Source organism: Myxine glutinosa, chromosome 1 (assembly GCF_964187855.1).
Source record: "Myxine glutinosa chromosome 1, kmMyxGlut1.1, whole genome shotgun sequence".
NCBI classification, from domain to species: Eukaryota; Metazoa; Chordata; class Myxini; order Myxiniformes; family Myxinidae; genus Myxine; species Myxine glutinosa.
Genome location: NC_136261.1, coordinates 33,488,422 through 33,513,725, shown reverse-complemented (window position 1 = coordinate 33,513,725; position 25,304 = coordinate 33,488,422). Strand labels below are relative to the sequence as shown.

Genomic DNA, 25,304 nt, shown 5'->3' with positions numbered 1-25,304 from the left:
TCTTGTGCCGTTTCGACGACGATCGTTACCTATCCGTCCCGCTCCAATGCCGATCAAAGCCGCTGTATATAAATCGGTCCGGATTGCATCAGCCTCACCCGATCAAGTATTTCGACACGACAATTTTTGTCAACGTTGTTAAGTGGAATTGATAACTGCATGAGCCAAATTGCATTGCCCAATAACCCCATGGTCTAAAATTAAAAGCGGTACAAGTTAAACAAATATTATTAATAATCAATTTTACCGCTTTTAATTTTATGACCTTTTAATTAAGTGAATGCAAACTTTGATCCCCTCTACCCAGCAAAAACTTTTCAAATTTTTAGCTTTTATTTTGAAGACCTTTCATTTTGCAATGCATTTTCATCCCCTCAACCCAGCAATAATAACTTCTCCCTTTCCAACCAACACAAGGCAAACATTGAATATCAAGTTTCATAATGTTTATTGTCACATGAATATCAATAGAAATCATTATCAATGCAATACATAACAATACAACAATGTCCTCCAAAATGTCTTTCAACTCCTTCCCATAGTGTCTCTAATGATGTCTCACCATCCTCTCCTGCCATGGAACTGCACCAGCAGGGCTGTTAAAATAGAGTCTCAGTACCTCCATCTGACGCTTGGCCTCTACACTGTCCCTGTTACCTCGAACTGCCTGCTCCACCTCTAACATGTTGGCTTGATCTCTCCATTCACCAGGGATGATGTTGTGTCGATAATCCTCCTGGTCCACCTCGGCATGCTGAATACTTGGGAACCGGATGCGGAGCATGTTGTGCAGACAGATAGCAGTTTCGACCAGGTCACGCACCACCTCAGGATACTGTTGTAGTGTCTTGAGCAAGCATTGCCAACGGTTTGCCAAGATGCCAAAGGCGTTCTCCACCACTCGTCGACCCCTTGAGATGCGGTAGTTGTAGACGAGTTGTTCAGGAGAGAGTCCACGTCTGGCATAGGGTTTCATCAAGTAGGTGCGGAGAGCAAAGGCATCATCTCCAAGGATGAAGAATGGCATCTCTTCATCATCGTTCCGCATGGCCAGGGGGTCGGGAATTCCAATGGTTTCATTCTCTATGCACTCTTTGAGCTCCGAAGCATTGAAAATCTGAGCATCTGACATGTGTCCCATTCCACCAACATCCACCCACAATAACTTATAGTCGGCGTCCACCAGTGCCATCAACACGATCGAGAAGAAGGCCTTGTAGTTGTGGTAGAGGCTGCCTGAGTTGGGTGCGCATCTGAGGGCGACGTGTTTGCCATCAAGAGCTCCGAGCACATGAGGGATGTTCCATTTACTTTCGAAATCATCAGCGACTTCTGTCCATTCTTCTGGGGTGGTAGGGCACTTCACCATTTCTTCTTTGAACTCTGCAACGATGGCTTGACACACTTCCGGAATGAACTTGACGATGGTGTTTCTGCTGACCCTGAAGTCGTAGGAGAGAGTTGGGTAGAGGTCTCCTGTAGCCAGATGCCTCAGGGTGATGGCGAGCTTCATTCCAGGTTGTAGGGCCTTTCTCAGCCTGGTATCTTCTTTCTCAATCCTCGGGGTGATTCTGTGGAGGATTTCATCAAAGAGAGCAGGTGGCATCCTCACAAAGTTCTGGAAAGAGTTGATGTCCTCCAGCCTCAGTTCATTCATCAAGCGGTCGTAGTGCCCAAACTGCAATCTTCTTTCTTCTGTCAACCATGGCCGGACCCAGAACTGAGGGGCTTTTTCTTTTCTTTTCTTTTTTTTCTTTTTTTTTGTATACAAGATCGAGGCTCGTGAAAGAGCTAACATTAATCACACAGAAAGACAAACCGACACATAAAACATATAACATGGGGAGCGGTAGACAAGATGGGGCGAGAGGGGGAGGAACACAAACACAACATCTGAGAGCAGGGACATCGAGAGATCTGTGGGAGGGAGAGGGCTTTGGGGGAGGAGGCATGGAAAGTGGGGGGGGGGGGGGGGGCGGGAGAGGTATAAAACATATTGACACTGCCAGGACTTCCAGGAAAGAAGTTGGAATTTCAAACAAGGTGGATCTGGGGTGAATTCGTGGGGGTAGAAAAGATCAAGGTTTTGGATGGGGAAAGATAAGAGATTGTGGTGAACAGCTGTTTTAAAGACCTGGAGGGAGGAGTGGGATTGAAGGGAGTGTGGGAGTTTGTTCCAGAGGCGGGAGAAAAGAGGAATGAAAGAGTGAAGGTGAGCAGCGAGCCGAGATTTCGGCAGTTTAACCATCAGAGGGTTGCTGGCAGATCTTGTGCGACCTGAAGGAATATTTGGGGGACAAAGCACAGAGAGAGCTGGGGGAGCAAGGCCGGAGAGGAGTCGGTAGAAGACAGAAAGACCACCTACCTGCCTGCGGTGAGTGAGTGAAAGGCCCTCGGAGATAGCTTCATCACAGGAGATTCCAATGATTCTGAAAGCTTTGGTTTCTCTTCTTCTTCTTCTCATTCTTCTTCTCACTTGAGCAGCTCTTCTTTCATTAATTGCATATTGTTGGAGAAGTAGAGCGAGCTGCAGACGGCCATTTCTCTGATGTTGATCCATGGCTGTCTTCGACGATACTGATGATCGGCAAGCAAATCGGGCCCTATTTATACGGATCGGGACCTGAAATCTGCTTTTTAGTCGGCTTAAAGACGGGAATAGAGCGTAGTTAGATCGGTTTGGTCGGGAATGACGTAGTTGAAACGGCAATAGATCGGCAGCATCGGCGTTGGATCAGTTTTAGATCGGCGGCGATCGGGAATGCATCATGTCAGAGCGGCGGCAATCGCGAATGCAGCGTGGTTACAGCGTACGCGAGCGGGAACACATCGGCTCTAAACGGCTTCGATCGGGTCTTCAGGGACCCGATCTACCCACGATGAGCGTGGTTACAGCGTAGTGATCGTAATCGGAGCGTACTTAGGACGTAGATACAGCGTAGATGACCAGTTTTTTCCCAAAGTGTCCCGATCGCTCCCGACCTGGAGATCGGGGCTAATCGGGGCCAATCGGCATAAGTGGAATGGGGGCATAACAATTTCGCTTTATCAGGTAGGCTTTCAAGTTTTTCAGCAAAATCTACAATTACACCACTTCCACTAATTTGTTTTTCCAACTCCTTGTTATATCTTTCCAACTCTTTTTGAGTCTGTATTTGAGCCTTCCTTTCGTTAGCAGTTTTTACTGCTGCTAAAAAACCACCCATCAATGTTCCCGCCGCACTTAAACCAGCAAATAAAGGAATTAGAAACGGAAGAAATCCTCCACTCTTTAGCCTAGGTTTTGTCATTTTAATTTTAAGTGAGCCAGTATCATTTCGTGTTTTCACCTGCTCTCTTGTGAGCAAAACATCAATTCTTACGGCTCCTTTTCTTTGAATTGTATGATCGCTAATCGTACAAGGCTTTTGGTTTTAAATACAAGACGATGTGATATTTATCACATATCACATATCTTGTGATCAATTGTGCAAAAATCTATGTGATATTAATCATAACACCATTATCTGTATTAATCTGCAATTCTGTTTGCAATTTGCAATTATCAAGATTTATTTTATTAACATATACATCAGTTAATACTTTACTGCTCATTTATTTATTAGAAAAATCTATGTGATATTAATCATAACACCATTATCTGTATTAATCTGCAATTCTGTTTCTTCCAAAAGCAAACAATATGTACCAACTTCTTCACTCTCCCTCCTTTCAATGTATAGGGAAGTTTCCACTCTATTTGACTTTATAGTTTCCTTTTGAGAACTCAAGTCAATTGCATCGATTGTATGAAGTTTTTGAAATGAAACCATATCCAAAATTGGATCTTTATTGCCGTTGCTTTCACACACCTTTTGGTAAGACATGTCGGCTTCCGCATAATCATTTTTTTCCCAATCAATTTCCAATATATCTCGCGGGTAAAATGTTCCATCCAGAGAAACCCGAAGTTGTTCAACCTTAGCATTATCACTCAGCGCATTATTCTTATCAGTACCTTCATCTTCATCTCCAACTGATTTCTTAAAAATGAGCCATAGGTATCGTGGCTTTCCTTCCAGAACACCCAAATTCCACGTGTAGGTAGTTTGGTTCAGTTTAACGTGTTGGCATCTTCTTTTAAGGTATGATACTTTTAGTGGTTTCTTTTAGTTAAGTCTTTTATTCAACATCTCTTCTGTTTTAAGATTAGGAGTATATTCGCTAATATACCAACACATTTCATTAATAACAAATTTATTCTGTGCAGCGAAAGCATTGTCGACACCAAAAAGCAATCTATTTTCATTATCGTTCCTTTGCAGTTGAAATCTAATTTTAAGTCCAAACAGAACTTTATCATCATCACAAAATCCAAATATACCCTTTCGGGGAACTGCTACGGTAAAACTATTCTCTGCTTTTGTTTCATCATTATACATTGACTTTCTTTGACTCTAACCAGGGTCTGTGTTTGTTCCCTGTGACATATCAGGAATAAAACCTTCAACAGCTCCCTTACCCATTATATCACTAAACGAATATAGTGTAAATTTCATCATTTTCGATGTAGCAGAGACATAATCAACCGCTTCAACCTCTTGTGTTCCATTGTACAAACGAACACTATCAAACATTTTCCAGAAGAAATAATTTACGAGTGTAGCATTAATGTTATTCGCAGCCTTAGTGAATGTAAATTTACACAACAAGATACTATCAGCAAGATTCATGGAAGTTTGTTGATCATTTATTTCAAAACTTTTTGTTCCGTTTGAATTCCAGTCTGTTCCTGTTATAGCATTTACTTTAAAATAGTCTTCCTTGTTAGTAGAGTTTGAAATGATAATCGTATCATCCAAATCATAGATACTATCAATCGCTTCCATACTTGTATATATTTAGTAAAAAAAAGTTGTTAACTTTTGAAACCCTGACCAAAGTATTTGAATGATTTTTTTGTTCTTGTGGAGATAGTTTGAGTTTTGCCTTCCTTAATTTCTTTGATTGCTTGTAACTTATGAGACTCCTTTTGAGCGTCTTTAATACTCTTTATAGCACCTTCTACATTTCCCATGGCAGAAGCGGTTGAACCAATTAGCTCTTTATGTTTCAGAATAGTTTAACCAATACTCGTTGGAGTATCAATTATCCCATCTCCTTTATTTCTAGATTGATGTCCTACACCCTGTTCAGAGCCTCTGTTACCCAATTCATCTTCAGATGCTTCATATGCATAGAAGATGCTTCAGAAGAGTTTGTTAGACGACTGGAAAAGGACTTTGTTAGATTAAGTAAGATAATGAGAAAACACAATGAGCCAATGAATTCAACCAAAGAAGAGAAAAGGGAATTTAAGCAGAACAATATCTGTCATATTTGTGAAGAAGAAATTGGTGAAGGTGTAAAGGTAAGAGATCATTGTCATCTCGCAGGTTCCTATAGGGTCCGGCTCATCAAAGTTGTGATATTAATTATAAACTCCCCTCTTTCTTTCCAGTCTTTCTTCAAAACAATGCACACTGTGATACACATCTATTTATAAAATAATTGAGTAAAACACCTGGAGACATTTCAGCCATTCCTAACACAGATCAGAAATTCATCTTTCACAAAAACAATTCATACATCTCACATATCTCATATCAGATTTCTTGACACAATTAAATTTATGTCAAGTCCTTTATCTAATTTAGCATCAAACATTTTGAAAAGTTTCCTAATCTTAACTCACATTTTTCAAATCAAGAAGATATTACACGCCTATCACAAAAGGGAATATATCCATATGATTATATGAACTCGTTTGAGAGGTTTGAAGAGACACAACTCCCCTCTAAAGAAGATTTCTACAACAAGTTGAATAAAACTCATATAACTGATAAAGATTATACTCAAGCACAAAATGTTTGGAAGAAGTTTAACCTTAAGAATCTCGGTGAATATCATGATTTATAGCTGAAGACTGATGTGCTCTTATTGGCTGATGTGTTGGAGGCTTTCAGAGAATGTTTGTCATAACAAGGATTCATATGGACTAGACCCTGCTCATTATTATACAGCCCCAGAGTTGGCTTTGGAGTGCTATCTTTAAAATGACAAAACAGGATTTGGATTTAATCGGTGATGTAGATATGCTTTTGATGATAGAGAAGGCTAAAAGAGGCGGAATATCTCAAGTATGTTCGAAGAGATATGCTAAAGCAAACAACAAATATCTTCCTGGTTATGATGCAAGAAAAGATAGTTCTTACTTGATGTATTATGATTATACATCGGATTTTTATGTGAAAAAATATTTTTTATTTTTTCACATAAAACAAAAAATATTTTTTCACATAAAATGGCTTTTTTGCACGCAAAAAAATTATTTTGCTATTTTCGGAGGAAAAAAAGATTTCGCCCTTTTTCGGGAAAAATAAAATAAAATGCCCTTTTTGGTCGAAAATGTCTGGCAACGCTAAAAAAAAATTAGGGAATTTTTCGAAATTTTTAACTGCGATCGAAATTTTTAACTGCGATCGATCTCAAAAACAAAACGTTGCGTCCACTTGCGTGCGTTGCGTCCCCAGCGTGTACAGCAGTGAGGCGGTGTACTACAGTGAGAGAGTGTACACAAAGTGTGAACACGTCTCCTATCAAGATGAGTGCTGCTCTTCGTGACAAGTGGCTGAAGGAATTCAACGCTGGCGGCGATGGGGCCACCTTCAAGTACGTGTCGAGTGACACGGCTTCCTGTCGAGCTTGTGAAAAGACTTTCCGGGCGAAGCAGAAGTCTGAGCTGGCCCAACATGTCCGAGGAGACCACCACAAGAGCAACTTGGCCTTGAAGAAGAAGAGGACGGTCACGCAAGCCACCATGGAGGACTTTGGTGGCGGAAAGAGGCACAAGTGCGAAGTCGTGGCTCAGGAGCTGTGCCAGGCCATGCTGGCCGCTGGCATCCCATGGTCGAAATTGGAAAACCCTGCCCTCCAGTCGTTCCTGGAGAAGCACATCACTCTCCAGATCCCCGATGAAAGCTGGATTCGAAAGCACTACCTCGACAAGTGCTACGACGAGGCCTTGGCGGGGATCCGTGCCGACCTCGGACAGCAGCCCATCTGGCTGTCCGTCGACGAGACGACCGATTCGGCAGGTCGATATGTGGCCAACATCATCGCGGGACGCTTGTCCAAGGAGAGGTACTTTCGTCCCCACCTCGTCCAGTGCATGTTTCTGGAGAAGACCAACTCCGGGGAGATCGTGCGTGCAGTCAATGACACGCTGCGCTATCTTTGGCCTGATTTCAAGCCTCAAGGTGCCTCAAGGTCCTCGTCAGCGACGCCGCGGCCTATATGATCAAGGCCGGCCATGCCCTGAAGGAACTCTTCCCGGACTTGCTGCATGTGACTTGCGTTGCCCACGCGCTCCACCGTGTCTGCGAGACAGTCCGAGAAATGTTCAAGGACGTCAACGACCTGATTGCCACGACGAAGAAGGTGTTAGTCAAAGCCCCGTCTCGTGTTGTCTTTTGGAAGGAGCAGCAGCCCAATCTTTCTCTCCCCCCAGAGCCCATTCTGACTCGGTGGGGGACGTGGATCGACGCCGCGGTGTTTTACGCCGAGCACTTCGAGGCCGTCAAGGACATTGTGGACCAGCTGAACGATGACGACGCGATGGCAATCTGGAGTGCCAAGGACCTGTTCGGAAAGGCGGACATCAAGCTCAGTTTGGTCTTCTTAAATGCCCACGTGTCGTTCATCCCGAAGATCCTTAAGCAGCTGGAGGAGGCCGGCATGGAGCTGGCCAAGGCCTTCCAGCTCCTTGATCAGGCCAAGGAGGAGCTCGAAAAGATCCGAGGCTGCCGTAAGGAGATCCTGCTCACCAAGTTCAAGGCGGTGCTGCAGCGCAATCCCGACATTGGTGTGCTGAGGACAGTGGCTTTGATCCTGGATGGAGATCAGCACGGATCTGAGGTTGGTGTGCCGGCTGGAGTCAAGCTTGCTGACATCCCCCTCTTGAGGTACTGCCCCATCGTCAGCGTCGACGTGGAAAGGTCCTTCTCCGTCTACAGAAGCGTCCTCACCGACCGCCGACACCGCCTCACCAAGGAGAACATTACCAAGATAATGATTTCAAACACCTACTTTAACCGTTCCTAAAAGGGTCTTGTCAATTTCTTCTAGTCCTCTACTTATCAAACAATGTGGTTGCAATAAAGGTACCTGAACGTCATTTTTTACCTGTTTACTAGCCCAGAGTGCTTAATGTTGTGCAGGAAAAAGCTTACCATTTTTTGTTCTTTTTTTGACTGATTTCTGAAAAACTTGGTAATAATAAAAAATGAATAAAACGGGGGAAAAAAATATTTCGGGATTTTTTCACATTAAAAAAAAAAAATTCTGCTTTTCAAAACATAAAAGGCCTATTTTCTTAACATAAAAATCCGTAGTCTAATTATGATGCTAACAATCTGTATGAATAGGCTATGTCTCAGGCTTTACCTGATGGTAAACTTAAATGGGTAAAATAAAATAATTATAAAAAGGTTCTACAAGATATTGTTATATCAAGTCAAAGTGAATTGGATAAATCAAAGGTAGGATATTATTTTTAGGTTGATTTAAACTATCCGGAAGAACTACATAACAAACAAAGACTTGCCATATGCCCCTGATAAGATGAAACCAAAGAAGGAATGGTTTGGTGATTATCAACAATAATTTTCTACGAAAGGAAAGCCTACAGAGAAACTACTTACTCCATTATATGATAAAGAAAATTATATTCTACATCAAAGGAATTTGAAACAATATTTGGCTGCTGGTTTGAGAGTAAAGAAGATTCATAGAGTTTTAAAGTTTAAACAAAGTCATTGGTTAAAAACATATACTGTATTGACTTTTATACAAAGAGAAGAACAGAGGCAAAGACAGATTTTGAGAAGGACTTTTATAACTTGATGAACAATGCTGTGTTTGGAAAGACAATGGAAAATGTTAGGAACAGACAAAATATAAGACTTGCTACATCTTGGAAACAAGCATCTAAATTAATTAATAGACCCAGATTTCAAAGAGTAGAGGTGTTTTCAGAGAACTTTTGTGCTATCCATTTGATTAAAGGGAGTATTGAAATGGATAAGCCTATTTATACAGAAACAACAATTCTTGACTTGTCAAAATTATTAATGTATGACTACTACTACAACAACTTAAAGAGGAGATATGTGGATGAAATTAATTTACTTTATATGGATACAGACAGTTTTATTTTTAAAAATCAATACGGAAGATATTTATAAGTATATGTCTCAGGATGTTAATACTTATGACACAAGCAATTATAACCAAAATAAGAAGTTGTTTTCTACAAATAATAAAAAGGTTATTGGAAAGTTTAAAGATGAATTGGGTGAAAAGGTTATGTGTGAATTTGTGGGATTGAGAGCGAAGGCTTTTGCGTATATATATATTGATGGGGATGCTAAAAAGAGTGATAGAAAGTTGAAGGGAATAAAGAAGAATGTAATTCAAGAGTTTGATCATTATTATGATTGTTTGATATTGAGAAGGGAAGAGTATAGAAGGATGAATACAATAAGAAGTTGTAAACATCATTTGTATACGGAGATAAATAAAAAGGCATTCGAGGCTTTTGATGAAAATACGTTTATTTTTGATAATGGAATTGATAGCATCCCTTATGGATATAAGTGTTAAGCAATAAGATATGTGTAAGTGTTAAGATAAACAAAAGTGTTAAAACATATTGTTACGGATCTCCGACGTCGGCTCTCCCCTTACCAAGAGGGGGTCAATCCCCTTGTCTTGCACTGGCCGACGTAGGTCCTGGGGGTCTGTGACGTCACTGGTGGTCAGCTACGACCAGGGTAATCGGGCCAGAGATCCAAAAAAAAGGCCCCCCGAATACCTGCTTACCGTGACCTCCCAACCCGCGAGGAGACAGCCCCGCCCGAGTCGCTACGGTAATGGACACGCCGAGCGAAGCGAGTCACGACCCAGGCCGTTAACAATGACTAACCCGATTGCGAAGCGCTGGCCGAAATCGCACCACAGGTACTCAATGGGGGAAATCACAAAGACGATCGGATGTGAATGAAGAAACCAAAGGTAAGAAATAACAGGGATTTATTACTATTTATACAAAACCAAAGAAGAAGAGAAGAAATAAAATAAGAGTAATATACAGGGAAATGGAAGGAGCAGGACGACACAGAGCAATTCCTAGCTTATCTACATGGGCTTACTTATTCCCAGGACAACACAAAGGACAGACGACAGGCAGACTCACACAAATGGGGAACTTGAAGGCAGGAACGAATGGCTGGAAGGAGAGGAAGGTGGGACCACAGGGCTGGAGCTTGATCCCGCATGGGACGTCGGGGCTGGAAGTGAGCGGCCGCCGACTCCACCGCAATCTGGTTCACGCGCAGCAGCGTGTCAGAGCTTCGCACGCAGGAGCTGTTCCAAGCAGCGTCGTCTCTCCCTCGTACCTCTGCAGGTTGCGCGTCTCTCTCAGCACTCAGAACCTCCTGCCGAACTCCTCAACAACTCTCAGCTCTTCTCCGCTCTCTGCCGAACCCTGAACTCTCTGGTGGGGGCTCTCCGCGACGGGTTATATAGCCACGCCCATGGAACTTTCACGAACCTCTTGATCGTTCTCTCTCCGCCTTCTCAGGCCAAACCCCTCATTCTTGGTTGATTGATCGGGGCTGGCTCACTCCTCCTCCTGATGACGATGGGCAGGCAACGCCCTTCTTCTTTGAGTTGTAGCACATGTGCGATGGAGGGTAAATGCAGTGGGTAAAAAAAAGGTAATGCAGTTGGTATAAAAAAAGGTAATGCAGTTGGTAAAGGAGGTTCTGGGGCCATTGAAATGGGATCTATCTTATTTGATTTGGTGCAGCGCAAGGTCAACTAGTGGAAAACAGAGCCTTATACTGATACACAGACTAAATAAATAACTATTGAGAGATTCTATGATTGGCTACGTGCTTGTACATGGACTAGCTAAGGTGCACTCATTTCAATTAACAGCCAATTAAGGGGGAAATGTACAAAGGGGGGTTATTAGGGATTTTAATACGAAATTTGATAAAGTGAAGGTTCTAGAAAACCATAACAATATTAAGATAAACATAAGTGAGAAGATTAAAAAAGGGGGTGGGGGGCTTAACGGGCTACCGCCGCCTTTTTTACTGATATATAAATGATAGAACCAAGCAATAACCAAACCAAAGAGTGGAGAAAAATGCAGCCTTGGTATTTAAATGGAAAGCATAACGAATGTGAAAAATATCAAATAAATCTTATTGAAGAGATAACCCAAAGAAAAGTAAATAAAACAAATAAGCGAATAAAGTACAAATAAGTTAGAGGCTCCGCCCAGAGGATTCGGCATCCTTGAATGGACAGAAATTTTTGATGATTGCCAATAAATCAATGTGAAAATGATTTACTGCAAACTTAAAATGATATGTGGCTTAGGAGATGCGCAAACAAGGACATTGAGAGGTCTATCATTTCATCTCTGCTCAACAAAGATACTTGTACCAAGAACCAAGTTCCAACATATTGTTTGTTAATATACTTGATGGTGATGAGTGTTATAAGAAAATGAAATTATTCTCTAAAATACAATATAAACAAATATTGATTGGTCCACTTAGTGAGTATAATCAAATGCAGTCCCCCTCCCCAATTCCCCCTTCCCCCATTTCTCCCTCTCCTTCCCCTCCCTAATTTCCCTTCCACCACGAGTAGTAGGAGAATGGGGTGTCTTGAATGCGCTAACAATGAATATATATATATTTTTTTTTTTTTTTTTTTTTTGTATACTGAATCGAGGCTCGTGAAAGAGCTAACATTTACTTCACAAACAAATCAACCAGACAAACAAAACACACAAAAAGAGGGAGCGGAAAACAAGATGGGGAGAGAAGGGGAAGCACACAAACACAACATTTGAGAGCAGGGAGATGTGTGGAAGGGAGAGGGCTTGGGGGGAGGAGGCGTGGGAAAGGGGGGGGTGGAGGGAGAAGTATAAAACACAAGGACACCAAGGACTTCCAGGACAGAAGTTGGTATTTCAAAAAAGTGGAATTGGGGTGAAATTAGCGGGGGTAGAAAAGATCAAGGTTTTGGATGGGGGAAGATAAGAGATGGTGGTGAACAGCAGTTTTAAAGACCTGGAGGGTGGAGTGGGATTGAAGAGAGTGAGGGAGTTTGTTCCAGAGGCGGGAGAAGAGAGGAATAAAGGAGTGAAGGTGAGCAGAGAGTCTTGATTTTGGCAGTTTGACCATAAGAGGGTTGCAGGCAGATCTTGTGCGACCTGTAGGAATATTTGCGGGACAGAGCCCAGAGAGAGCTGGGGGGGCAAGGCCAGAGAGGAGTCGGTAGAAGATGGAAAGACCACCAACCTGCCTGCGGTGAGTGAGTGAGAGGCCCTTGGAGTTAGCTTCATCGCGGGAGATTCCAATGATTCTGAATGCTTTGGTTTCAACAGCGTGAAGACGAGCTAGGTGTGAGGCAGGAGCACCAGCCCAGAGGGGAGAGCAGTATTCCATTGAGCTGCGGATGAAAGCCTTGTATGTGGTGAGGAGCTCAGGTGTGCCAAGGAAGGACTTCGCACGACGGAGGATGCCCAGTCAGCGACTGGCTTTGGAGGCCAGATTTGAAATGTGGTTTTCCCAGGAAAGATCATGGCAGATAGTGAGACCCAAAAGCTTGAGTGACAGAACTTCTTGGAGAGGATTATTCAGAAAGTGGAAGGGAGGGTTGTCCAGTCGGTCTTTTTGGAGAGACATCGTAAGAGTGTGAGATTTGTCAGGATTGAAAGACATGTTCCACTTGTTTGCCCAGTCTGTGATTTTGTCCAGGTCTGCAGAGAGTGAGGAGGCAGCAGACTGCCGATCTGAGGGATGAAGAATGGAGCGACAGAGAGTAGAGTCATCAGCAAAGAGATACAGAGGATTTTCAAGAGAGTCAGAGAGATCATTGATGAAGACCAGAAAAAGCACAGGGCCCAGAACACTGCCTTGTGGAACTCCAGCCTGAACAGGAAGAGGAGATGAGAGAAACCCATTCAGGGCCACACGTTGACTATGACTAGAGAGGAAATCCGCCAGCCATGCGTGGAGATTTCCATGGATACCAAAAGAGGAGAGTTTGGTGAGCAGAGCGGGGTGCCAGACCGTATCGAAGGCACGTGATATGTCAAGGGAGACTGCTCTAATTTCCTGTTTGGCATTGAGGACCTCCATCCATTGTTGAGAAAGCAGAAGCAGCATGTCCAGAGTAGAGTGTCCAGGTCTGAAACCAAATTGATGATCAGAGATCAAGCCATTGGAGAAGAGGAAAGATTTCATATCTGAAGCAATGATGGATTCCATGACTTTGCTGATAATTGGGAGAAGGCTGATTGGTCTGTAGTTGCTGGGATCTGTTTTTGCACCTTTTTTGTGCAAAGCGGTGATGTTGGCAGATTTCCAAGCAGATGGAAGATGACCTTGAGCAAAAGAGAGGGTGAAGAGAACAGAGAGAGGGAGTGAAAGAACGGAAGAACAGGATTTTAGGACCCGTGGGCTGATGCCGTCAGGTCCAGTTGCAGAATCCGAGTCGAGGGTTGACAGAAACTTTTCCACCTTGTCAGGAGGAAAGGACACAGAGTCCAGGAGCAGCTGGGTACGACTGGGTATGGTGGGTACAGAGAGGGATGGGTTTGGGACAGAAGATTTAGAGGCAAACACAGAGTTGAGGCATTCAGCTTTTTCACGTGCGGAGTCAGCCGTGTGGCCATTTGAGGTGAGGGAGGGGATGGAGGGGGAACAAACACCAGAAACAGATTTGACCAGACGCCACCAGGATTTGGAAGAGGGAGACAGATAAGAGAGTTCGGTCCTGAGAACGGTGAGATATTGTTTCCTGGCTCTCCTGAGGGTGGACACACACTTGTTTCGGGCTTTGTGAAAGGAAATGAGATTTCCTTCCGTTGGATTTGCTTTCGAGGAGACGAAAGCAAGTTGTTTCTGGGCAATAGCCTCACCACAAGATTCCGTGTACCATGGACGGGAGGAAGGGTAAGACAACAGAAGACGAGATGGGATAAATCTGTGCATGAGAGAGAGCAGTTTGCTTTGGAAGAATTCCCAGGAAGAATTTATGTCAGAGGCAGTAGAGATGGGAGACCAGTCCAGATGATTGATGGCTGCTTGAAGACCGTGCCAGTTGGCCTGAGTGAAATGCCAGACTCGTCGACGCTGAGGAGGCTCTCTGAGAATGGTCAGAGAGATGTCCACTTTGACAAGCACATGATCAGAAGAGCCGATTGGAGCAGAAGAAGAGCAGCAGACATTTTCAGGGAAGTTAGTCGTAACCAAGTCCAGAAGAGAAGATGCTCCGTTGACTGAAATCCGGGTCGGGAAATTGACAGATTGTGTCAGTCCCAGTGAGTCACAGAAGTCCTTTGCTGAAGAGCCATGGCTGGTGAGAGCGGTACCCACACCCAGCCAACTGGCATGGTGACAGTTGAAATCACCACATATGAGGAAGAGAGAGTTGGGATGGGTAGATAGAAGTTGGTCCATATTCTCAGACAGCGAGATGTCGATGGAGTCATCACTGTTTGGTGGACGGTACAACACACATATGAACAAAAGGTGGGAGTGAAGGGGAAGCCGTAGCCAAAGGTATTCCTGGGGGTGAGGTGGAGAGAGGGCAGTGCAGGGCGAGTGAGGAAGAGAGTTTTTTAATAAAGATAGCAACCCCACCTCCAGGACGAGGCTCAGGTCTATCATACCGGAGGAGGGAGTAACCTGGGAGAGATACCAAGGAATCAGAGACATCATGAAGGAGGAAAGTTTCTGTTAAGCAGATCACGTCTGGTTTGTCAGAAGCAACCTGTATGGAGAGATCAGACAAGTTTGAGCAAAGGCCCCGGATGTTTGAGGTCCATACTGTTAAGGAAGAGGAAGGGGGACCATCGGATACAGAACAGGGGGGGGGGGGGGGGGGGGAGCGGTAGGGTAAGATGTGGAAGAGGAGGAAGAGGTAGGGAGAGCTGTTGAAGGTGTGTCGGAGATTACAGAATAGCTTGGAGAAAGGGAAGAATGGGGCAGACAAAAGGTTTGATGGTGATTGGGAGAGATGCAGTGAGGTGTTATTTGATGAGGGGGAAGAGCGAGGCAGAAGGTTGAGGGAGATGAAGGTGAAAGTTGGAAGTTGGAAGGGGGAAGAAGCGGGGAGGACGCTTTGAGGGGGAGGGGTGAGAGGGGAGTCTAGGAGTGGAGGAGCGAGGGAGAGTCTCGGAGGGGAGGGGTGTGGGGGGAGATTTGAAAGGAATGGGTGATTGGGAAGATTTGGAGGGGAGGGGCAAGGGGGAAGATTTCAAAGAGATGGGTGATGGGGATGATTTGGAGGGGATGGGCAAGGGGGTAGATTTAGAGGGGAGGGGTGATGGGAAATGGGATTTTGGGGTGATGGGATTTTGAAAAATGTACGATTAATGGGAAACGAACATTTATTGCAAAATGAGTTTCTTGAGACATTAGAGTCAAAAATACGTTTGAGGACGCTGGAGGGATGATGGAGTGCTGGAGAGTTTAGGGAATGAATGAAAGATGCACTCACTATAAGAGATGGAATTTTTTTTTGGAATGAATGGATTTGGTGAGCAAGTCGAAAGCATCCTTTTATAGAAGAAGAAGAAAAAGGTGTTATAGAATATGACAGAATACAGGTCTTCAGGGTTCAGATGAGACATTTTTTAACAACGTGATCACAAACGAAACAACGTGGTCGAAAAACGAACGAACGAACAAATAAGAACGAATAAACGAATAAGAATGGAAGGAATTGTTTTTGGGTTTTTTTTTTTTTTTTGAGATTTTAAAACAAGGAAGTATGGGATGAAAAGACCGTGAAAAACAGAGACCGGAAAATAATTGCAGCGCGATCGGAGAACCGCTGAGACAAAAACGAAGCCTCAAGCCAAGGTTGGACACAGTAGCCTAGTACTACACTTAGGCCTCAGAATACGCGATAAGAGAGACCGACGATTCTGTACACAGGTATGAAAAACCAACGCCAAGAATACTATTCAAGACACCCCAATAGGTACATACAAGACCAGTTTCGACAAAAAACACAATTGAGAAAAGTTACTTAACTTCGAAAGCGAGCGTGCATGGACAGCTTTGAAGAGACGAGACCTCCAATCTTGCGCATGCGCATCCAATGAGCGTCAGCGAATGTCTGTTGAACATCTTGAAATCTAGAGTATGGGAAGGAATTGGAGGATAAAATCTCGTTGAAAATCCAGCGAGTCAATAATTAACCTTAATTTTCTCCGTTGATTTCAATGTTAAATTTTAGTGTGCTTCAGAACACCCATTCTTCTACTACTCTGGTGCTCCTGCCTCACACCTAGCTCGGCTTCACGCTGTTGAAACAAAAGCTTTCAGAATAATTGGAATCTCCCACAATGAAGCTAACTCTGAGGGCCTTTCACTCACTCACCGCAGGCAGGTAGGTGGTCTTTCTGTTTTCCACCCACTCCTCTCCGGCCTAGCTCCCCCAGCCCTGTCTGTGCTCTGTCCCCCAAATATTCCTACAGGTTGCACAAGATCTGCCAGCAACCCTCTTCTGGTGAAATTGCCAAAATCTAGACTCTCTGCTCACCTTCCCTCTTTCAATCCTCTTTTCTCCCGCCTCTGGAACAAACTCCCTCACTCTTCAATCCCACTCCTCCCTCCAGGTCTTTAAAACAGCTGTTCACCACCATGTCTTATCTTCTCCCATCCAAAACCTTGATCTTTTCTACCCCCGTTAATTCACCCCAGATCCACTTTTTTGAAATACCAATTTTCTTCTTTCCTTCCAGGACTTCTTTCCTGGAAGTCCTAGCAGTGTCTATGTGTTTTATACCTCTCCCACCCCCCCCACCCCCTTCCCATGCCTCCTCCCCCAAAGTCCTCTCCCTCCCACAGATCTCCTGATGTCCCTCTTCTCTACTGTTGTTGTGCTTGTGTGCTGCCCTCTCTCCCCCCCATCTTGTCGCCCGCTCCCTTTATTATATGTTTTATTTGTCCGTTTTTTGTGATTAATGTTAGCTCTTACACGAGCCTTGAGCTTGTATACAAAAATAGAAGAAAAAAAAAATCTCTGTCGACAGACAGATAGAACAATCGATGAAACCAAGAGGGCATTGATATAGGTGTAGCAACCACTGTGGGAAGGGAAGGTAAGCTGATGTTTTTCTGGCGTTAACTGGTCATTGGAGCAAAAAGTTCTGATGGAGCGTTAACCGGCTGAAACGTCCTGTTGATATCCATTATGCTGGTTCGTTTGCTGTACCTTCACAGCCGTCAATAATGGCAGGATTTTGTAATTTTTTCAGGGTGCTAACAATATCTCACCATCTCCTCACCAAAGAGACTGTGGGATCTTTAATGTCCACCGGCGATCAGTGCTTGTAAACGGGTGCTCTGGCTTCACATCATTCCTTCAGACAGCACACACATTAATGGCTCACCTTACATGCGAAACTCCGGGGTGACCGTTTCGTGTCGATATTTGAACCCAGGATAGACAGCTCTGAGCTCGAAACATCATGACACTTTTTGTTCAATAAAATGAATTGTATTAAATGACCTAGTTCACGTATCCCAACTGTGGATTCCAGAGAACTAAAATGGTAGTATTTATTCCCCTGATGGATGTGTGACAGGTGTGTCATCTGCATGCTGGAGTTTACATGTGGGGATGCTGTTCGCTTTTTGCCATGTCTGCACACATACCACCAGGAGTGCATTGATGACTGGCTCATGAGATCGTTCACATGTCCTTCGTGCATGGAGCCGGTTGATGCTGCCCTCCTTTCCTCCTACCAAACCGGCTAAGCGTCATTGGCTGAATCCTTTCACCTACATCGGCCAACTGCCCTACTCGGGCCGTGTGGATTTCCCTGTCCAAAGTGCTCCATCTTTTTTGCTCCTTTTTTTATCCACGCATATCTTCCGTGTACTCTCTTCACCTGCCACACCATGTCTTCACATCTTATAGAGATCCAGATGTGATTTTGATTATCTCGCATTACGTCTGCAAGGACTCGAGCTAATTCGGATGCATTAATCTTTGGCAAAAAAGCCATGGTTTTGTTGAATTCGAACGATGTTCGACCTTATCCGCTATAATTGCGTGAGGAAAATCGCTGGAATACCATCAGCTGAAGTGACGTATTTTACAGAACGTTCAGTTTCCCCATGTTCAGGCTTTATTTTATATCTGCACTTGCAAAGTGTCTCACCACGTCAGTCCTCCTGCAAGGTCTATTTTGCGGGCTGACTTTGGAGCCGACGTAAACACAGTCCTCGTCCTTTTGACTTGCGATGCTATTCAAAGATGGCTTCTCGAGTATCTTGTGGTTTTTCCACAGTTGCCAGAAGCTGCTTAATGCACCCAACACCTTCTTTGCCAGGTTCTGCGCACAGCTGCTCGGAGCTTTGTACCTGCTTTAAACTCTATTGCATTTGCTTTTAAAACCATCGAAGGAGATGTGGGAAAGTGCAAGTGACATATAGATCGGTGGCTCGGTTGAAAGCAAAAAAAGCAAAAACAAAACTCTGTTATACAGGAAGTAGAAGGAACAACCTTACGTGTTGTGCTCACTGCAAAGCACATGCATTAGTATTACCTAGAGGGTTTAGAATTGTGATGTTGCACACACAACGAGGTGACGTGGTTTTTTTTTTTTTGAATGTCACTTTGAGCTGTTGACTCGGGATAGTGTAGGACCATGATTTTAGTAGCATTTGAATGTCACTTTAAACAAAATGTAGAGACGAGATCATTGAATAACACAAAAATACAAAAAAAATAAATCTGGATGGGATGAGGGCGGGTTGGGAGGGGAGGGGCGACTATTTTTTGAACAAGTGTATTCTGAATTATTTTTCATGCCAACCGCTCTTATTATTTTATGCACATAGCCATGTATATATTGCTATTTATAGATTATTGTACACATCTTTGCAATGTTTCTGTTGACCAAAAAATAAAAAAACCCCGAAAAAAAATAAATCAAATAAACTTCGAAGTGAATACACAGGCGTTTGCAGTTGGCGGTGACATATTTTTTTTCCGCTCATGTTCCCTCAAAGTTTATATCTGTGAGTTGTCATTTGCATAATTTCTCATGCTTTTAATTTGAATTGATGACGCTTTTCCCTCCAAGTGCAGTTTTAACATCGGAAGTCATTTGCGGGAGGGCGGTCGGTGTAGCGGAAGTTCTTTTAACTCGTCCCCATCGTTCCGATAGCGGATTACCATGCAGGTTGGCATTTGCGGCTCGGGGTTTGTATTTCTTCACGACACGCGTTGGAATACGCTATTGACGTGAGCTTGCACAGCACACACATCACCATGTTTCTTCTTGTCGCGTCGTGGCATCTCTTTGAGGAACTGTTGGCTTGATCACTAGCGACAGTGCTCTCCTCACATTTTGTTATCTTCCAAAGCGCCTTGGATGGGGAGTTGCCGTGCAATGTCGTTTGTTGTTTTTCATTTTGAAGGCACTTTACAGCACAATAATACAGGTGTACACGTGCAAACTATAAGTAAGCTTGTGCCAATGCCGGAGATTGGAATCGTCCGCTTTGCCTTGCCTTGGAGCTCGACCGACTTCAAGATGCAACCTTTACAAGTCTTCGATATCGATAGTAGCTTGCGCCCAAGACATCCTTCTCATCCTCAAACATCACATGTGTTATGGATAATCGCTTGTGGCGTTTAAGGATGGTTGAACCTTCTCCCAAGTGATTATGCTGCTGGAATGCATGATTCTCTCTCTCTCTCTCTCTCTCTCTCTCTCTCTCTCTCTCTCTCTCTCTCACTCTCACTCTCTCACTCACTCACTCACTCACTCACTCACTCACTCACTCACTCACTCACTCACTCTCTCTCTCTCTCTCTCTCTCTCTCTCTCTCTCTCTCTCTCTCTCTCACTCTCCACATTCTGACATTGCTTTCATAGTCTTACCTTTTTTCACCCCCTCCAGTGTGAGTGGTAACAAATATAAACGTGACATGTCGGATCTTTTTTTTCGCTCAATCAGTACACTATGTATGCGAACAACAATTTAAGAGGCGTTGCAAAGTGGCTTTTTCCACCAGAACAAACTCGTAATCTGAAGGTTCTTTGGCTTTGCTATACTTCGGCAAGTTGTACTCGGGCTGTACTTTGTCTGCATGGATAAGCTCGGTTATGCTCTTTGTACCTGTGCTATAGTTAGGGTGCGCTGATGAGACTGTAACTGCCCATCCCAGCAACTTTGACCAAGCAACCTCTTAAAGATCGGTTGAAATCCGCTTTCAGGTTGTACCGGTATATCCTGCTTTTTCATGGTCTTTAATCGCCTCGGTTTGACGGCTTGCAGATGCACGGACCTCACCAGTCAGAGGGCCTACGGAGATCAATTATTGCTCCGTGCATTGCTACTCAGCCGAGTTGATCTCACGCTTGCGGTCCGTGTGCTGGAGGTAGATATTGTCAAAGGGAGCAGCGACTTATTCACACTTGCAACACCCCCAGAAGGATTTAGGCAGAGCAATGATTTTTTTTTCCCGTTTCTCCTGCTTTTCATCATTGTTCAGTTTGCAGTGACATTCGACTCGATTGTTGCGGTTCCTCCGGGAACAAAGCATTCGGGTGATTATTATTATTATCATTATTGTGGACGAAAATAAAGAAAGAAAATGGCAAGCTTGCATCATTTGTTCTTCTTTTCCATCTTCCTTAACATTTTCCCCATTCTAATTAGCTGGGCCGTATTTTCACCGATTACTGAGCACACAAGAGATGCTGTTTGTGCATGACTCTAAAATCATGTCGTAGGAACATTGCTTTGTCGGTTTCATCATGCGTCCAAATAGCACAAAGCGTTGCGACATTTGCGATGTTTATTAGGGCTACATTGGTTATTGCGACAGGAATATTTGGTACATGTCCTTGACGTCGAAAGCTATTTGTTTTGTACATTTATTTTGCTATTTTGACCCACTTTCATTGATGAATACCACTTGCCAGGCAGATGATTTTGATGGCGTCATTAAGTGATGTAATGATTTTGGCTGTCATGCCGGTTTAAATATCGCAGCTCTTCGGTCTCCATTGCATTAGGATAAAGAGTAAAAATTATTTGGCTTATTATTTATTTTCTGATGTGCACTGTTTTGCTGTGTATATGCCTGCTGTATTCTGTCATAAGATCGTCCTTGTACTTGTGAGAAGGAGAATAAATCTGAGGGAGAAAAATGGCTTCGTGTGAATGTCTTGGTTTATTCGCCTTAAACTAAGCAAAGATTTCTCAAAATGAGTGTGATCTCCAACACGACGGTGCGAACAGAATATCTATTGGGAATTTGAAACACGATCTATGAGTGAATTCAGCCTGGACGATGATATAGATAGATTGTTGATATTTTGTCATGTTCTTTTAGGAAAACCCTCTACTGCCACTGTATGGCCATCCATTCCGGGTGGTCCAGCTTGCCTCTGCTCAATCTGCCATGCAAGGGACACCTTGTGATTCGACTGTGTTACCTAAAACTCAAATTGTCGTTCGCACCATATAAATTACACGCGACTGAATCGTAATTTTTTTTCAAATTCATAGCGTTTCGAATGCCTCCGCAGTCGAAGGTGCTGGAGGCATCATGTTTTTCAATTTCTGCAAAAAGCATCCCTAAGGATAGCTGACAGGAAATTACATTGAATCACTACGAGTTAAATTAATTATTCTCTCTCTTTTATTTTTTTTTTATGCAGAGTCCATGCTCATGGAAGAGCAAGAAACGGAACGGATCAGCATGCAAGCTAACAAAGGGAACAGCAGAAAGACGGGGGGAATAAACGGAGACGGACAAACGGGTAGGGAGGTGGGTAAGCAAGAGGCCGGGTAGGGGAGGATGGGATGCAGGGGGTGGACACGATGGATACAGAAGCAAACTTTGAGGAGAAACTTGAAATTTGGGGTAGGGATGGTTTAATGGGGGAAGAAAAGATCATGGTTTTCTCTTGAAGCAGACAGCCAACATTTTGCTCGGTTATGGAAGCCAGAATCCTCTTCCTCCCTGGAAAACTACCAATATGCATCCGACAGAGATGACAGGCTTCTTTTTTTTTTTTTTTTCTTTTTTTTTGTATACAAGTTCGAGGCTCGTGAAAGAGCTAACATTAATCACACAAAAAGACAAACCGACACACAAAACACAAAAAACAAGGGGAGCGGCAGACAAGATGGGGAGGGAGGGGGAAGGACACAAACACAACATTTGAGAGCAGGGACATCGGGAGGACTTGGGGGGAGGTGGGAGAGGAATAAAACATATGAACACTGCAAGGACTCTGGGGTGAATTACCGGGGGTAGAAAAGATCAAGGTTTTCGATGGGGGAAGATAAGAGATGGTGGTGAACAGCTGTTTTAAAGACCTGGAGGGAGGAGTGGGATTGAAGGGAGTGGGGGAGTTTGTTCCAGAGGTGGGAGAAAAGGGGAATGAAAGAGTGAAGGTGAGCAGAGAGCCTAGACTTTGGCAGTTTAACCAGAAGAGGGTTGCAGGCAGATCTTGTGCGACCTGAAGGAATATTGGGGGGACAGAGCACAGAGAGAGCTGGGGGAGCAAGGCCGGAGAGGAGTCGGTAGAAGACAGAAAGACCACCAACCTGCCTGCGGTGAGTGAGTGAAAGGCCCTCGGAGTTGACTACATCGCAGGAGATTCCAATGATACTGAAAGCTTTGGCCTCAACAGCGTGAAGCCGAGCAAGGTGTGAGGCAGGAGCACCAGCCCAGAGGGGGGAACAGTATTCCATTGAGCTGCGGATGAAAGCCTTGTATGTGGTGAGGAGCTCAGGTGTGCCAAGGAAGGACTTCGCACGACGGAGGATGCCCAGTCGGCGACTGGCTTTGGAGGCCAGCTTGGAAATGTGGTTTTCCCAAGAAAGATCATGGCAGATAGTGAGACCCAAAAGCTTGAGCGACAGAACTTCTTGGAGAGGATTGTTGAGAAAGTAGATGGGAGGGTTGTCCAGTCGGTCCTTTCGGAGAGACATTGTAAGAGTGTGAGATTTGTCAGGATTGAAAGACATGTTCCACTTGTTTGACCAGTCTGTGATTTTGTCCAGGTCTGCAGAGAGTGAGGACGCTGCAGACTGCCGATCTGAGGGATGAGGAATGGAGCGGCAGATAGTGGAGTCATCACCAAAGAGATAGAGAGGATTTTCCAGAGAGTCGGAGAGATCATTGATGAAGACCAGAAATAGCACAGGGCCCAGAACACTACCTTGGGGAACTCCAGCCAGAACAGGCAGGGAAGGTGAGAGAAATCCATTCAGGGCCACACGTTGCCTACGACCAGAGAGGAAATCCGCAAGCCATGAGTGGAGATTTCCCTGAATACCATAGGAGGTGAGTTTGGTGAGCAGAGCTGGGTGCCAGACCGTATCGAAGGCACGTGATATGTCAAGTGAGACAGCTCTGATTTCCTGTTTGGCATTGAGGACCTCCATCCATTGTTGAGACAGCAGAAGCAACATGTCCAGAGTAGAATGACCTGGTCTGAATCCAAATTGATGATCAGAGATCAAGCCATTGGAGAAGAGGAAGGATTTGATATCTGAAGCAATGATGGATTCCATGACTTTGCTGATAATTGGGAGCAGGCTGATTGGTCTGTAGTTGCAAGGATCTGTTTTTGCACCTTTTTTGTGTAAAGCGGTAATGTTTGCTGATTTCCAAGATGCTGGCAGATGACCTTGAGCAAAAGAGAGGGTGAAAAGAACAGAGAGAGGGTGAGATAGAGCGGCAGAGCAGGATTTTAGGACCCGAGGGCTGATGCCATCTGGTCCAGTTGCAGAATCAGCGTCGAGGTTTGATAAAAACTTCTCCACCTTGTCAGGAGAGAAGGATACAGAGTCCAGGAGCAGTTGGGTTCGACTGGGAAAGGTGGGAACAGAGAGAGATGGGTTTGGGACACAAGATTTTGAGGCAAACACAGAGTTGAGGCATTCGGCTTTGTCACGTGCGGTGTCAACTGTGTAGCCATTTGAGGAAAGGGAGGGGATGGAGGGGGAACAAACACCAGAAACGGATTTGACCAGACGCCACCAGGATTTGGAGGAAGGAGACAGGTTTGAGAGTTCAATCTTGAGTGTGGAGAGATAGTGCTTCCTGGCACTCCTGAGGGTAGAAACACACTTGTTTCGAGCTTGGTGGAAGGAACTGAGTCAGTTGGAGTTGGAGTCAGTCAACTCCTTCAGTTGGATTTGCCTTCCAAGATGCAAAGGCAAGTTGTTTCAGGGCAACTGCCTCACCACAAGATTCAGTGTACCATGGACGGGAGGAAGGGTAAGACAACTGAAGACGAGATGGGATAAATCTGTGCATGAGAGAAAGCAGTTTGCTTTGGAAGAATTCCCAGGAAGAATTGATGTCAGAGGCATTAGAGATGGGAGACCAGTCCAGTTGATTGATGGCTGCTTGCAGACCGTGCCAGTCGGCCTGAGTGAAATGCCAGACTCGTCGACGCTGAGGAGGCTCTCTGAGAATGGCCAGAGAGATGTCCACTTTAACAAGCACATGATCAGAAGAACCGATTGGAGCAGAAGAAGAGCAGCAGACATTTGCAGGGAAGTTAGTCATAACCAAGTCCAGAAGAGAAGATACTCCATTGACTGAGATCCGGGTCGGGAAATTGACAGATTGTGTCAGTCCCAATGAGTCGCAGAAGTCCTTTGCTGAGGTGCCATGGCTGGTGAGAGATGAACCCACACCCAGCCAGCTGGCATGATGACAGTTGAAGTCGCCACATATGAGGAAGAGAGAGTTTGGATGAGTTGATAGAAGTTGGTCCATGTTGTCCGACAGAGAAATGTAAATGGAGTCATCACTGTTTGGAGGACTGTACAGAACACATATGAACAAAAGGTGGGAGCGGAGAGGAAGCCGTAGCCAGAGGTACTCCTGTGGGTGGGATGGAGAGAGGGCAGTGCAGGGAGAGTGAGGAAGAGAGTTTTTGATAAAGATAGCCACCCCACCACCAGGACGAGGCTCAGGTCTATCGTACCGGAGGAGGGAGTAACCAGGAAGAGATATTAAGGAATCAGAGACATCTTGAAGGAGGAAAGTTTCTGTTAAGCAGATCAAGTCTGGATTTTCAGAAGCAACCTGAATGGAGAGATCAATCAGGTTTGAGCGAAGGCCCCGGATGTTTGAGGTCCATACCATTAGTGAGGAGAGAGGGGGAGCATCGGGTGCAGGACAGGGGAGGG

General features: G+C 44.4%; 1 protein-coding gene across 1 annotated transcript in view; it reads left to right on the top strand.

Annotated features, from left to right (window-relative positions):
* Nucleotides 1–21,294, top strand: part of RNF11 (ring finger protein 11) — a 106,156-nt gene extending 84,862 nt beyond the window's left edge. Inside the window, exon 3 of the mRNA XM_068109343.2 lies at nt 17,708–21,294. Within this exon, the coding sequence (XP_067965444.1) occupies nt 17,708–17,879 (172 nt within the window). The 3' untranslated portion in view covers nt 17,880–21,294. The remainder of the gene's footprint in view (nt 1–17,707) is intronic.
* The last annotated feature ends 4,010 nt before the right edge of the window (nt 21,295–25,304 follow it).